Genomic DNA, 17,013 nt, shown 5'->3' on the forward strand with positions numbered 1-17,013 from the left:
TACTTCTGGGTGTCAGGAACGGATTAATTGTATTTACATTATTTCTTATGGGGAAAATTGAATCGTAAATTTCGTTTATAGTAACGGCTCCAGGAACGGATTAATTACGAAAAACGAGGGACCACTGTATATGTATTCCAAGGTGAACACTAAACCCATTTGGGAAATGAGAGGGCATCAGGTTTGATTCAAAAAGGGTAGTGTGGCTTTACACTTGAAAAAAATCATCAAAAATTTAATATTTTCATTAACCCTTAAACAGTCCAAACGTATATATACGTTCTCTCGCATAGCTCCGCAAACGTTTATGTACGTTTCATTTATCATTCATTGGCACGATAGGCCTGAGTTGTCTAGACATGAGAGAATGGGTGTGCACACTCAGTGTGTGCCATATGAAAAAAATTGGGGATGCTGGTACAACATGCTCTTTTTTCCTATTATTCAAAATATTCGGGGCGCTGTGCAGGTGAACGTATATATACGTTTGGACCATTTAAGGGTTAAGCCCTATTTCAAGTTACTTCCAGTGCTGAAAGAGCCAATAAATCAATGAAATTTTTTTTTTATATTTTTTTTTATAAACACATTGGCTGTCTCCCACCAAGTCAGGGTGGCCCGAAAAAAAAAAACTTTCATCATCATTCACTCCATCACTGTCTTGCCAGAGGCAAGCTCCTATCTAACATGCTTGCTGAAAGTCCAGGCCCCTCACACACAAAACCTTCTTTATTCCCTCCCTCCAACCTTTCCTAGGCTGAACTCTACCCCGCCTTCCGTCTACTACAGATTTATATGCTCTCGAAGTCATTCTATTTTGTTCCATCCTGTATACATGTCCAAACCACCTCAACAACCCTTCCTCAGCCCTCTGGATATTAGTGTTGGTAATCCCACACCTCCTCCTAAATTCCAAACTACAAATTCTCTACATTATATTCACATCACATATTGCCCTCAGACATGACATCTCTACTGGCTCCAGCCTTCTCTTTGTTGCAACATTCACCACCTATGCTTCACACCCATATAAGAGCACTGGTATAACTATACTCTGATACATTCCCCTCTGCTTCCATGGACAAAGTTCTTTGTCTCCACCGACTCCTAAGTGCACCACTCAGCATTTTTCCTCTCATCAATTCTATGATTCACCTCATCTTTCATAGACCAATCCACTCCTAAATACACCTACCATCCGACTTACGACCGAGTTAGGTTCCGAGAAACCGGTCGTAAGTCGAAATGGTCGTAAGTCGAACTTTACTACTGAATATCAACAAAACATTTTTGTAATGACTTTATTTTATTGTTTTATTTTGGTATTTCATGTTTTACTTTACTTTTTATGTTGTTAGTACTGTATTTTATACCGTAAGGTTTAGGATAAACACTGTGTACAACACAAATAGTTGTTTATTTCCCAAAAATTTGGCATAAAAAACACGGTCGTAAGTCGAGTGGTCGTAAGTCGAGCAGGTCGTAAGTCGGATGGTAGGTGTATCTGAATACATTCACCTCCTCCATACTTTCTCCCTCCAATCTTATATCCAATCTTTCGTTACCTAATTTTGTTTTATCTCCATCACCTTACTCTTTCCTATATTCACTTTTAATTTTCTTCTTTTACATACCCTACCAAACTCATCCACCAACCTTTGCAACTTCTCTTCAGAATCTCCCAAAAGCACAGTGTCATCCGCAAAGAGCAACTGTGACAACTCTCACTTTGTGTTAGATTCTTCATCTTTTAACCTTACACCTCTTGCCAACACCCGAGCATTCACTTCTCTTACAATCCCATCTATAAATGTACTGAACAACCATGGTGACATCACACATCCTTGTCTAAGGCCTACTTTTACTGGGAAATAATTTCCCTCTCTCCTACACCTCACAATCCCCATAAAAGCTCTTCACTGCTTTCAGTAACCTACATCCTATTCCATACATTTGCAACATCTGCCACATTGCCCCTCCCCCTATCCACCCTGTCATACGACTTTTCCATATCCACAAATGCCACAAAAAACTCTTTACCCTTATCTATATACTACTGTTCACCTGTATGTTTCAATGTAAGCACTGTCTACACACCCCTACCTTTCCTAAAGCCTCCTTGTTCATATGCAACCTTACTCTCCGTCTTACTCTTAATTCTTTCAATAATACTCTCTCCCATACACTTTACCAGGTATACCCAACAGACTACTTCTGCTATAATTTTTGCACTCTCTTTTGTCCCCTTTGCCTTTGTACAAAGGAACTATGCATGCTCTCTGCCAATCCCTAGGTACCTAGCCCTCTTCCATACATTTATTAAATAAAAGCTCCAACCACTCCAAAACTATACCCCCACCTGCTTTGAACATTTCTATCTTTATCCCATCAATCCCAGCTGCCTTACCCCCCTTTCATTCTACCCACTACCTCACTAACTTCACCCCCACCCCACTTACAACTCACTCTTCCTTCCTTACTCCTACAAGATGTTATTCCTCCTTGCCCTATACACGAAATCACAGCTTCCCTATCTTCAACAACATTTAACAATTCCTCAAAATATTCCCTCCATCATCCCGATACCTCCCCTCTCCTATTTTTAAGTATTAAATCCATTCATTCCCTAGGCTTCCTCAACTTATTAATCTCACTCCAAAACTTTTTCTTATTTTCAACAAAATTTGTTGATAACATCTCACCCGCTCTCATTTTACACTGCTTCACCATTCTCTTAACCTCTCTTTCTCTCTCCATATACTCCTCCCTCCTTGCATCACTTCTACTTTGTAAAAACCTCTCATATGGTAACTTTTTCTCCCTTACTACTCTCTTTACATCACCATTTCACCATCTTTGACCCCATTGCCTACTCTCTCACTAGCCATCTATTTTCCAGTAGTTGCTTATATCTTACCCTAACTGCCTCCTCCTTTAGTTTATAAACCTTCACCCCTCTCTTACTTGCTGCTTCTATTTTCCTTGTATCTCATCTACCTTTTACTCTCACTGTAGCTACAACTAAAAAGTGATCCGATATATCTGTGGCCCCTCTATGAACATGTACATCCTGAAGTCTACCCAACAGTCTTTTATCCACCAATGCGTAGTCGAACAAACTACTGTCATTACTCACTCCATCATATCTTGTATACTTATTTATCCTGTTTTTCTTAAAATGTGTTACCTATAATCAAACCCCTTTCTATACAAAGTTCAATCAAAGGGCCCCATTTATCATTTACACCTGGCACCCCAAAATGATCCTAAAAAACACCTCAAAGTTGCTATTTTAAATCAAACACACTGCCCTCACAGACTCATTCTCTTATGTCTATGCCAAAATTTACTACTAACAGCATGAAGACAGTGTGTTTAAAACATTTATGTACATGACTGACACTGGTGCCAATAAGAGTGAATGGGTATCATGTCCAAAAAATAAATAAATAAATAAATAAATAAATAAATAAAAATAAAAGATGAAACGAAGCACATAGTACATACAGTAGTATGAATTGCGTTAAAGTAAGACGTGCGAGATCTAACCTGGCTGAATTTACATAAAATTCAGGAAACACTGGAAACTTCAATAATAAACAGTACAAACCACTGTACAGGTGGGGCTTGAACTGGCAGCAAATGAGTCAGGACCCACCCATACAGTGGTTTGTTTGCAATAATCTTATTACAATTTTGCGAGTCATAAAAATAATAAAATAAGTGAAATTTGTAATGACAATCTATTTTGAACCAATATATATCAACAGTATATCACCCTGCCTCGGTGGGAGACGGCCGACTTGTTGAAAAAAAAAAAAATATATATATCAACAGTAAAATACAGGAGCCCCCCACATATTCAGCACCCTCTTTTCGGTGTTCCACATTTTTGGTGGTTTTCAATAGAGCCATTGTTCATTATGTTCAGTGCTTTTTCTGTTTTTCCTTGTAACAGCTTTGTAAGGGAAGGGAGATCAGCTACTCAAACCCATATTATTTGCAGATGACACAACATACAACTTCTCTCACCCAAATCCAGTCATACTGTCTAACACTGTTAATGCTAAATTGCAGAAAATATCTACCTGGATGATGACATATAAGTTTACCCTCAATACTGACAAAACCATTTCATTCATTTTGGAAACAGAGCTGCAAATGTTCCACTTAACATAACACTAAACGGATCACCCATCACAAGACTCGCAGAGGGAAAATTCCTAGGAATCCACCTTGACAGTAGCCTCAAATTCCAGACACACATACAACAAATTTCTAAGAAAATCTCTAAGACGAGGGCATACTTTCAAAGATACGGTACTATGTTCCACACTCAGCTCTCCTTGCACTGTATCATTCACTCATCTACCCTTATCTCACATATGGAATTTGTGCATGGGGATCAACAACACTAAATCACCTAAAATCACGAATAACCCAGCAAAAGGCTGCAGTCAGAATGATAAATTCCCACTCCCGACAGTGCATACTCCACCAATATTCAAAAGTCTAAAACTGTTCACTGTTAAGAACATCCATACTTATTCATGTGCTTACTACATACACAGAACACTACGCTCAAACATAAACCCTCCACTCAAACTTCTCCTCACCAACCTTAACAGGACACTCAACCACAACACAAGACACAGATATCTTTTTGATGTACCCCCGTGTCCATATCTCACTGTGTAAAAACTCTATGCACGTAAAGGGCCCCAAAATTTGGAATTCATTACCAGTAAATATTAAAGTAACCAGGTCTGAACACCAGTTTAAGGCTCTTCTCAAAAACCATCTACTTTCCCTAAACTAAATACTCAATATTTAACTCGACCAAAATATTATCCAAATCTTAAAACTTCAAATCTAGACGTCCAATATTCATATATTATTAATCCTACTTTGTAGTATAAATACCTACCCAAAACAATACTGTCTTACACCCAATTGCAGCATTCTCATACTGTAAACTACTTTCAACAACTCACAATGTTATATTCCCATAATTTAATTTCAATATTCATTACTGAAACTATTGTAATTAGAGTCAAACTACTGTCTGCTATAAACAAAGATGTATAACTCAAACTATGATCAATTTCTTTAGTATTAAGTAGTGTGTAAGCCATTAAATTAAGTCTGCCCATAATGTCTAGGCATGATAGTGGCTCTCTTTCCACTGAAACCAATTATTGTAATTTCATAATCTCAATGTAACCTTGCAAAGAAATAAACTTTGTTTGAGATGACATTTTTGTCCATCAGGATTGATAAAGTCCCTGACACATAAGCACCTCAATAAATGTCATAAACTGCAGTTTTGTCTCATTCACATACAAAAAAAATATCCTGTGTGTGAAAGATTCGTAAAAACAAAAACAAAAATTGTAGAATGTGAGTGCATTTTTCTGAAAACAAGTAATAACATGTTTACATGTATATTAAGTGCGCAATACAGCCGAGACACGAGGTATTGTAAACTGGGGCCTCCTGTACAAAAGAAAAATAAATACACAGTACATACGATAACTTAAAATATGGCACCAGTCATCCTTCCCTTATGCAACTGTTGTGTAAAAATGGCAGAAATGTGGAAAAAGCACTAAACCTAATGAACAATGGCTCAACTGAAAACCATGAAAAACATGGAACACCAAAAAGAGGGGTGCCGAATAATATCGCAGGGCTCTCCTGTATTGGTGAAATGTTTTATATTTTATTTTTGATTACCTTGGTTTTCCAATGTTATGTACAAAGCATACTTACAATATTACAGTTGTTTCAAGGTGTAATGCTCCTTAAAACACAGAAATAAGTTACACTGTTTGACTATATTGTTTTTTTTTTTTTTTAACAAACCGGTCATATCCCACCAAAGCAGGGTAGCCCAAAAATAAAAACGAAAGTTTTTCTTTTTAAATTTAGTAATTTGTACAGGAGAAGGGGTTACCAGCATTTTAGTCGCCTCTTACAACACGCATGGCTTACAGAGGAAGAATTCTGTTCCACTTTCCCATGGAGATAAGAGGAAATAAACAAGAACAAGAACTAGAAAGAAAATAGAAGAAAACCCAGAGGGGTGTGTATAAATAAACATGTACATGTATGTGTAGTGTGACCTAAGTGTAAGTAGCAAGACGTACCTGTAATCTTGCATATTTATGAGACAGACAAAAGACACCAGCAATCCTACCATCATGTAAAACAATTACAGGCTTTCGTTTTACACTCACTTGGCAGGATGGTAGTACCTCCCTGGGTGGTTGCTGTCTACCAACCTACTACCTCTACTATATTGGTTTCTTCTAGGTTAATTATCAATGGTATATAGCTTCAAGGGAATATCCTGGGCTATATAAACACTATGTCCATAACACCTGTGTGCTTTCAAGACTACTGTAAAACATATATTTATAACAAAATCCTATGATATTACAATTGTTTCAAGGTGTAATACTCGTTGTGAATAAAATGCTGGGAGCAAGGGGCTATAACACCTTCTGTATTAATTACTAAATTTAAAAAGAAAAACTTTCGTTTTTCCTTTTTAGATCACCCTGCCAGTTTGTTGAAAAAAAGAAATGGAATGAATAAGTCATCTTCCTGGCAGTGCCACACACTTTTTGCTGGTAGGGAAGCTGGTGGTGGAACAAAAGAGCCTAATTTCATTGTTTACTCATGCTAGTTAAGCATACTAGTATATCAGACATACAGTAATCATCTGTGTAGTTACCATGATGCACCCTTCATGGCATAAGATTTTTTCAAAGGTATGATGAGAATGTACAAGACCCATAAAGTTGTGCCGAGGTCAAAAATATTGGCAGGTGATAAATTTAAAAGCATGAAAAACTGTACTTACTAGTAAGTCGAACACCAAGCCATCAGTTGTGTACTAGTACACTGGACACAATTTAAGAGTTAAGACTAAAATCTTGGTATATTAAGCAAAATACAAACCGTCCATTCTGCAGCCAAGACATCTGAATCTGTCAGGTGGTGCAGTGCCTGGGCTGCACTGTCTATGTCTGCAAAGAATGCAAGGCAATTCTGTTGCAAGAATACACTAAAACTTGCAGCTCCCATTGATGTTTTGTCGTATATGCTTTCTGGGTTTTCAAGGAGTGGAGTTCTTTCATGGAGCTGAAGATGCTTTGGCAGTGGTTCAACCACACCACAATCTTGATTACCTAAGGCAAGAGACCACATCAACTTATGGAACAAGTTACACATATATGTATATATTACTATGCATGATAGTTTACCACAAAGTGTATGGAAAATTTATTATTGAAAGAATTAAGGCCAAGACAAAGTAGGACTGCAAAGAAATGAGGAGGATCTAGAAGGAGTAAAAGAGGTATACACTAAGTGTTTACATTAAAACACAGAAGTGAACAATATTTAGATAAAGGTAAGGAATGGCTTGTCTCATTTATGCATATAGAAAGGGTGTATGATAGGGTGGCTAAAAGAGCAATGTGACAGAGGTTGCAAATATATGGAAAAGGTAGCAGGTTACTAAATGCAGCAGCATTTTTATGAGGATAGTGAAGCTCAGGGTAATGTAGGAGAGAGGGGAAGGAGTTATTTTCCAGTAAAAGTAGATACACATGCATGTGTGATGTCACAATTGGTTCTTTAATATATTGTATTTATAGTATTAAATATTAGCAGTTTGGAGGGATATGTTGTGTATCTTTATACATATATGCTTCTAAACTGTTGTGTTCTGGGCACCTCTGTAAAAACAGTGATTATGTGTGAGTGAGGTGAAAGTGTTGAATGATGATGAAAGCACTTTCTTTTTGGGGATTTTCTTTCTCTTTGGGTCACCCTGCGTTGGTGGGAGACGGCTGACTTGTTGAAAAAAAAAAAATTTATAGATAGGGTTGTAAAAGAAGTAAATACTAGGGTGTTAGGGAGAGGTGTAAGATTAAAAGATAATGAATCTAGAAAAAGGTGCTAGTTGTCACAGTTGCTCCCTGGAAATGACAATTCGTTTGGAGATCTAAAAAAAAGTTGCAAAGGCTGGTGGAGGAATTTGGGAGATATAAATCAAGAAATTAAAAGTAACTGTAAAAAAGATCAAGGTGATGAAAGTAATAAAAGTCTTGGGACTGAAACATTGGCATGAGACTGAAGGAACTAAACATATTCAGACATCTATTTCAAGCTACTTCTGGTCTGAAACCAACCAAATTCATCTCTACTTCAGTAGTATGTCTTCCATTCTATCAAATGATACAAAGAAATAGCCCTCCCCTTCCTCCCCCCCCCCCAAAAAAAAAAAAATCCTAGAAATAACACGAAGTCACTGTTTAAATTAAACACAAGTTTGAAGGTTTGCTTTTTCCATCATGCAATGTGTGAAGAATGATTTTTTCATAAAGTGCCAGGAAGAAAAAAAAACTGGCAGGAAATGGCGGAAATCGTATGCCAAATCCAGTCATTTCTGGAGTGGAGCCACAGTCTATGGCCTCCACTCCAAACCAACAGATACAGATACTAGTGCCGGAAAAAAAAGCCCCCCCCCCCAGTACCACCAGTCCGATGACATTCTTTTTTGCAAATATACAGGGTCTAAAGCCAGCAACAAACAACAAAATACCCTTCATCCGTGGACTGCTTGCAGAGGCAAATGCAATGTTCACGGCTTTCACAGAGACCCACATAAAAGATCACTTGGACAACGAAATATACAGATGTGACAGAGTGAACAGGGAAAAAAAAAAAAGGGGGGGAAGGGTTGGCCTGTATATTGCAGAGTCACTTGTTTGCACAAAACTGCTTAATGCCTCAAATGATGTAGTGGAAGTTTTAGCAGTAAAGATCGAGAACCAAAACCTAGTCATTGTGGTAGTCTACAAGCCTCTGGATGCAATGTCCCAGCAATTCCAGGGACAGCTGTCAAAAATTGACCACTGTCTGGAAAATCTGCCAGCTCCTGCCCCCAACATCTTGCTCCTGGGGGATTTCAACTTGAGGCACCTAAAATGGAGGAATATAGCAAATAATGTTGTTGCAGTGATAACGCCAGGAGGCAGCTCTGACGAGAACTCACTGACTCACTCACTCACTCTCTCTCTCACACACACTCACTCTCTCTCTCACACACTCTCTCTCTCTCTCTCTCACACTCTCACTCTCACTCTCACACTCTCACTCTCACTCTCACACTCTCTCTCACTCTCACTCTCTCTCTCTCTCTCTCTCTCTCTCTCTCACACACACACACACACACACACACACCAGCTTTTAAATCTCTGCACAAAATTCAACTTAAACCAGCAAATAATAGAGCCTACTAGACTGGAGAATAAACTAGACCTCATCTTCACTAACAAAGATGATCTGATAAGAAATCTCACCATATCAAAAACAATATACTAAGATGACAACATAATCGAGGTTCAGACATGTATGCGGGGAGCCCCAGACCGACAAAATGAGATTATTCACGAGGGAGCCTTCACCAAATTCAACTTCAATAACAAGAACAAAGTGGGACCAAGTAAATCAAGTCCTAAACGATATAAGCTGGGAAGATAGACTTAAGCAACACAGACCCCAACTTATGCCTAGAGCAGATTAACTCGGTGGCACTCGATGTATGCTCAAGGCTTATTCCTTTAAGAAAAAGGAGGAGTAGATGTAAAATAAAAAGACAGGCGCTCCCTTTACAGGCGATGGAAAAGAACAACAGTGCGGCTAAAAGAGGCCAATATATCTGGAATGCGTAGGGAGTCAATGGTCAGAGAAATAGCAAACATCGAACTTATGCTAAAGGAATCTTATAGGAGTCAGGAATCGCGGGAAGAACTAAAAGCCATAAATGAAATCGAAAGAAACCCAAAGTACAGTGGACCCCTGGTTTACGATCAGCTCCCAATGCGACCAATTATGTAAGTGTATTTATGTAAGTGCATTTGTATGTGTATGTTTGGCGGTCTGAAATGGACTAATCTAATTCACAATATTCCTTATGGGAACAAATTCGGTCAGTACTGGCACCTGAACATACTTCTGGAATGAAATAATATCGTAAACCGGGGGTCCACTGTATTTCTTTTCTTATGCAAAATCAAAGTCGAGAACAACATCCAGTATTGGGCCCCTACTTAAACAAGATGGGTCCTACACAGATGACAGCAAGGAAATGAGTGAGCTACTCAAGTCCCAATATGACTCAGTTTTTAGCAAGCCGCTAACCAGACAGAGTCGAAGATCAAAATGAATTTTTTATGAGAGAGCCACAGAATTTGGTTAACACAAGCCATATACTGATGCCAAATGACTTTGAACAGGTGATAAATGAAATGCCCATGCACTCTGCCCCAGGGCCAGACTCATGGAACTCCATGTTCATCAAGAACTGCAAGAAGCCCCTATCACGAGCTTTTACCATCCTATGGACAGGAAGCATGGACACGGGGGTCGTCCCACAGTTACTAAAAACAACAGACATAGCCCCACTCCACAAAGGGGGCAGTAAAACAATAGAAAAGAACTACAGACCAATAGCACTAACATCCCAGATCATAAAAATCTTTGAAAGGGTCCTAAGAAGCAAGATCGCCACTTATCTAGATACCCATCAATTACATAACCCAGGGAAACATGGGTTTAGAGCAGGTCGCTCCTGTCTGTCTCAGCTACTGGATCACTACGGCAAGGTCCTAGATGCACTAGAAGACAAAAAGAATGCAGATGTAATATATACAGACTTTGCAAAAGCCTTCGACAAGTGTGACCATGGAGTAATAGCGCACAAAATGCGTGCTAAAGGAATAACTAGGAAAAGTTGGTAGATGGATCTATAATTTCCTCACAAACAGAACACAAAGAGTAGTAGTCAACAGAATAAAGTCTGAGGCGGCTACGGTGAAAAGCTCTGTTCCACAAGGCACAGTACTCACTCCCATCTTGTTTCTCATTCTCATATCTGACATAGACAAGAATGTAAGCCACAGCACCATCTCCCATTGCAGATGACACCCGAATCTGCATGACAGTGTCTTCCACTGCAGACACTGCAAGGCTTCAGGTGGACATCAACCAATTCTTTCAGTGGGCTGCAGAAAACAATATGAAGTTCAACGATGAGAAATTTCAATTACTCCGATATGGTAAACATGAGGAAATTAAAACTTCATCAGAGTACAAAACAAATTCCGGCCACAAAATAGAGCGAAAAACCAACGTCAAAGACCTGGGAGTGATCATGTCGGAGGATCTCACCTTCAAGGACAATAACATTGTATCAATCGCATCTGCTAGAAAAATGACAGGATGGATCACACCTTGCATCATTATGTACTGGAGTGTGACCAAATTAATGAATTTAGAAACAACTCACTCAGAAATGTTCAAGAAATGGCAAAGTATTTTATCCACAGTGGTATATTACAGACCATTCTGGAGAAATACCCTGACTTTGCTAGCTGTAAATAATGCATTACCATTGTGTGTGTGTGTGTGTGTGTGTACTCACCTAGTTGTACTCACCTAGTTGAGGTTGCGGGGGTCGAGTCCGAGCTTCTGGCCCCGCCTCTTCACTGATCGCTACTAGGTCACTCTCCCTGAGCCGTGAGCTTTATCATACCTCTGCTTAAAGCTATGTATGGATCCTGCCTCCACTACATCGCTTCCCAAACTATTCCACTTACTGACTACTCTGTGGCTGAAGAAATACTTCCTAACATCCCTGTGATTCATCTGTGTCTTCAGCTTCCAACTGTGTCCCCTTGTTACTGTGTCCAATCTCTGGAACATCCTGTCTTTGTCCACCTTGTCAATTCCTCTCAGTATTTTGTATGTCGTTATCATGTCCCCCCTATCTCTCCTGTCCTCCAGTGTCGTCAGGTTGATTTCCCTTAACCTCTCCTCGTAGGACATACCTCTTAGCTCTGGGACTAGTCTTGTTGCAAACCTTTGCACTTTCTCTAGTTTCTTCACGTGCTTGGCTAGGTGTGGGTTCCAAACTGGTGCCGCATACTCCAATATGGGCCTAACATACACGGTGTACAGGGTCCTGAATGATTCCTTATTAAGATGTCGGAATGCTGTTCTGAGGGTTGCTAGGCGCCCATATGCTGCAGCAGTTATTTGGTTGATGTGCGCTTCAGGAGATGTGCCTGGTGTTATACTCACCCCAAGATCTTTTTCCTTGAGTGAGGTTTGTAGTCTCTGACCCCCTAGACTGTACTCCGTCTGCGGCCTTCTTTGCCCTTCCCCAATCTTCATGACTTTGCACTTGGTGGGATTGAACTCCAGGAGCCAATTGCTGGACCAGGTCTGCAGCCTGTCCAGATCCCTTTGTAGTTCTGCCTGGTCTTCGATCGAGTGTATTCTTCTCATCAACTTCACGTCATCTGCAAACAGGGACACCTCAGAGTCTATTCCTTCCGTCATGTCGTTCACAAATACCAGAAACAGCACTGGTCCTAGGACTGACCCCTGCGGGACCCCGCTGGTCACAGGTGCCCACTCTGACACCTCGCCACGTACCATGACTCGCTGCTGTCTTCCTGACAAGTATTCCCTGATCCATTGTAGTGCCTTCCCTGTTATCCCTGCTTGGTCCTCCAGTTTTTGCACCAATCTCTTGTGTGGAACTGTGTCAAACGCCTTCTTGCAGTCCAAGAAAATGCAATCCACCCACCCCTCTCTCTCTTGTCTTACTGCTGTCACCATGTCATAGAACTCCAGTAGGTTTGTGACACAGGATTTCCCGTCCCTGAAACCATGTTGGCTGCTGTTGATGAGATCATTCCTTTCTAGGTGTTCCACCACTCTTCTCCTGATAATCTTCTCCATGATTTTGCATACTATACATGTCAGTGACACTGGTCTGTAGTTTAATGCTTCATGTCTGTCTCCTTTTTTAAAGATTGGGACTACATTTGCTGTCTTCCATGCCTCAGGCAATCTCCCTGTTTCGATAGATGTATTGAATATTGTTGTTAGGGGTACACATAGTGCCTCTGCTCCCTCTCTCAATACCCATGGGGAGATGTTATCTGGCCCCATTGCCTTTGAGGTATCTAGCTCACTCAGAAGCCTCTTCACTTCTTCCTCGGTTGTGTGCACTGTGTCCAGCACTTGGTGGTGTGCCCCACCTCTCCGTCTTTCTGGAGTCCCTTCTGTCTCCTCTGTGAACACTTCTTTGAATCTCTTGTTGAGTTCTTCACATACTTCACGGTCATTTCTTGTTGTCTCTCCTCCTTCCTTCCTTAGCCTGATTACCTGGTCCTTGACTGTTGTTTTCCTCCTGATGTGGCTGTACAACAGTTTCGGGTCAGATTTGGCTTTCGCTGCTATGTCATTTTCATATTGTCTTTGGGCCTCCCTTCTTATCTGTGCATATTCGTTTCTGGCTCTACGACTGTTCTCCTTATTCTCCTGGGTCCTTTGCCTTCTATATTTCTTCCATTCTCTAGCACACTTGGTTTTTGCCTCCCTGCACCTTTGGGTAAACCATGGGCTCATCCTGGCTTTTTCATTAATCCTGTTACCCTTGGGTACAAACCTCTCCTCACCCTCCTTGCATTTTGTTGCTACATATTCCATCATCTCATTAACTGGCTTCCCTGCCAGTTCTCTGTCCCACTGAACCCCGTTCAGGTAGTTCCTCATTCCTGTGTAGTCCCCTTTCTTGTAGTTTGGCTTCATTCGTCCTGGCCTTCCTGCTTCTCCCTCCACTTGTAGTGTGTGTGGGGGTGTGTGTGTGTGTGGGTGTGTGGGGGTGGGTGTGTGGGTGTGTGTGTGGGTGTGTGTGTGGGTGTGCGTGTGGGTGTGTGTGGGGGTGTGGGTGTGTGTGGGGGTGTGGGTGTGTGTGTGGGTGTGTGTGTGTGAGGGTGTGTGTGAGGGTGTGTGTGTGAGGGTGTGTGTGTGAGGGTGTGTGTGTGAGGGTGTGTGTGTGAGGGTGTGTGTGTGAGGGTGTGTGTGTGAGGGTGTGTGTGTGAGGGTGTGTGTGTGAGGGTGTGTGTGTGAGGGTGTGTGTGTGAGGGTGTGTGTGTGAGGGTGTGTGTGTGAGGGTGTGTGTGTGAGGGTGTGTGTGTGAGGGTGTGTGTGAGGGTGTGTGTGTGAGGGTGTGTGTGTGAGGGTGTGTGTGTGAGGGTGTGTGTGTGTGAGGGTGTGTGTGAGGGTGTGTGTGTGAGGGTGTGTGTGAGGGTGTGTGTGAGGGTGTGTGTGAGGGTGTGGGTGTGTGTGTGTGTGTGTGTGGGTGTGTGTGGGTGTGTGAGGGTGGGGGAGTGTTGTTGTGGGTGTGTGAGGGTGGGGGAGTGTTGTTGTGGGTGTGTGAGGGTGGGGGAGTGTTGTTGTGGGTGTGTGAGGGTGGGGGAGTGTTGTTGTGGGTGTGTGAGGGTGGGTGTGTGAGTGTGGGTGTGTGTGTGTGTGTGTGTGTGTACTCACCTAGTTGTACTCACCTAGTTGAGGTTGCAGGGGTCGAGTCCAAGCTCCTGGCCCCGCCTCTTCACTGGTCGCTACTAGGTCACTCTCCCTGAACCGTGAGCTTTATCGTACCTCTGCTTAAAGCTATGTATGGATCCTGCCTCCACTACATCGCTTCCCAAACTATTCCACTTACTGACTACTCTGTGGCTGAAGAAATACTTCCTAACATCCCTGTGATTCATCTGTGTCTTCAGCTTCCAACTGTGTCCCCTTGTTACTGTGTCCAGTCTCTGGAACATCCTGTCTTTGTCCACCTTGTCAATTCCTCTCAGTATTTTGTAAGTCGTTATCATGTCCCCCCTATCTCTCCTGTCCTCCAGTGTCGTCAGGTTGATTTCCCTTAACCTCAATGTGACCTGACCTGACTAGGTTGGGTGCATTGGCTTAAGCCGGTAGGAGACTTGGACCTGCCTCGCATGGGTCAGTAGGCCTGCTGCAGTGTTCCTTCGTTCTTATGTTCTCATGTTCTCCTCATAGGACATACCTTTAACTCTGGGACTAGTCTTGTTGCAAACCTTTGCACTTTCTCTAGTTTCTTTACATGCTTGGCTAGGTGTGGGTTCCAAACTGGTGCCGCATACTCCAATATGGGCCTAACGTACACGGTGTACAGGGTCCTGAACAATTCCTTATTAAGATGTCGGAATGCTGTTCTGAGGTTTGCCAGGCGCCCATATGCTGTGGCAGCTATTTGGTTGATGTGCGCTTCAGGAGATGTGCCTGGTGTTATACTCACCCCAAGATCTTTTTCCTTGAGTGATGTTTGTAGTCTCTGGCCCCCTAGACTGTACTCTGTCTGCGGTCTTCTTTGCCCTTCCCCAATCCTCATGACTTTGCACTTGGTGGGATTGAACTCCAGGAGCCAGTTGCTGGACCAGGTCTGCAGCCTGTCCAGATCCCTTTGTAGTTCTGCCTGGTCTTCGATCGAATGAACTCTTCTCATCAACTTCACGTCATCTGCAAACAGGGACACCTCGGAGTTTATTCCTTCCGTCATGTCGTTCACAAATACCAGAAACAGCACTGGTCCTAGGACTGACCCCTGTGGGACCCCGCTGGTCACAGGTGCCCACTCTGACACCTCGCCATGTACCATTACTCGCTGCTGTCTTCCTGACAAGTATTCCCTGATCCATTGCAGTGCCTTCCCTGTTATCCCTGCTTGGTCCTCCAGTTTTTGCACTAATCTCTTGTGTGGTACTGTGTCAAAAGCCTTCTTGCAGTCCAAGAAAATGCAATCCACCCACCCCTCTCTCTCTTGTCTTACTGCTGTCACCATGTCATAGAACTCCAGTAGGTTTGTGACACAGGATTTCCCATCTCTGAAACCATGTTGGCTGCTGGTGATGAGATCATTCCTTTCTAGATGTTCCACCATTCTTCTCCTGACAATCTTTTCCATGATTTTGCATGCTATACATGTCAGTGACACTGGTCTGTAGTTTAGTGCTTCATGTCTGTCTCCTTTTTTAAAGATTGGGACCACATCTGCTGTCTTCCATGCCTCAGGCAATCTCCCTGTTTCGATAGATGTATTGAATATTGTTGTTAGGGGTACACATAGCGCCTCTGCTCCCTCTCTCAGGACCCATGGAGAGATGTTATCTGGCCCCATTGCCTTTGAGGTATCTAGCTCACTCAGAAGCCTCTTCACTTCTTCCTCGGTTGTGTGTACTGTGTCCAGCACATGGTGGTGTACCCCACCTCTCCGTCTTTCTGGAGCCCCTTCTGTCTCCTCTGTGAACACTTCTTTGAATCTCTTGTTGAGTTCCTCACATACTTCATGGTCATTTCTTGTTGTCTCTCCTCCTTCCTTCCTTAGCCTGATTACCTGGTCCTTAACGGTTGTTTTCTTCCTGATGTGGCTGTATAACAGCTTCGGGTCAGATGTGGCTTTTGCTGCTATGTCATTTTCATATTGATGTTGGGCCTCCCTTCTTATCTGTGCATATTCGTTTCTGGCTCTACGACTGCTCTCCTTATTCTCCTGGGTCCTTTGCCTTCTATATTTCTTCCATTCCCTAGCACACTTGGTTTTTGCCTCCTTGCATCTTTGGGTGAACCATGGGCTCATCCTGGCTTTTTCATTATTCCTGTTACCCTTGGGTACAAACCTCTCCTCAGCCTCCTTGCACATTGTTGCTACATATTCCATCATCTCATTAACTGGCTTCCCTGCCAGTTCTCTCCCACTGAACCTCATTCAGGAAGTTCCTCATTCCTGTGTAGTCCCCTTTCTTGTAGTTTGGTTTCATTTGTCCTTGCCTTCCTGCTTCCCCCTCCACTTGTAGCTCTACTGTGTATTCGAAGCTCAAAACCACATGATCGCTGGCCCCAAGGGGTCTTTCATATGTGATGTCCTCAATATCTGCACTACTCAAGGTGAATACTAAGTCCAGTCTTGCTGGTTCATCCTCTCCTCTCTCTCTTGTAGTGTCCCTTACGTGTTGGTACATGAAGTTTTCCAGTACCACCTCCATCATCTTAGCCCTCCGTGTATCTTGGCCCCCATGTGGCTCCAAGTTCTCCCATTCGATCTCCTTGTGGTTA

At 42.2% G+C, this 17,013-nt stretch overlaps 1 protein-coding gene across 5 annotated transcripts in view; it reads right to left on the bottom strand.

Annotated features, from left to right (window-relative positions):
- Rad17 (Rad17 checkpoint clamp loader component) overlaps positions 1-17,013 on the bottom strand; it is a gene marked incomplete at its 3' end in the record, with an annotated part of 202,403 nt that overhangs the window by 21,422 nt on the left and 163,968 nt on the right. For all 5 annotated transcript variants that reach the window (XM_070097049.1, XM_070097048.1, XM_070097045.1 and 2 more), the window contains 1 exon segment: positions 6,967-7,196. In XM_070097049.1, the coding sequence (XP_069953150.1) occupies positions 6,967-7,196 (230 nt within the window).

Source organism: Cherax quadricarinatus, chromosome 56, assembly GCF_038502225.1.
Source record: "Cherax quadricarinatus isolate ZL_2023a chromosome 56, ASM3850222v1, whole genome shotgun sequence".
Classification (NCBI taxonomy): Eukaryota; Metazoa; Arthropoda; class Malacostraca; order Decapoda; family Parastacidae; genus Cherax; species Cherax quadricarinatus.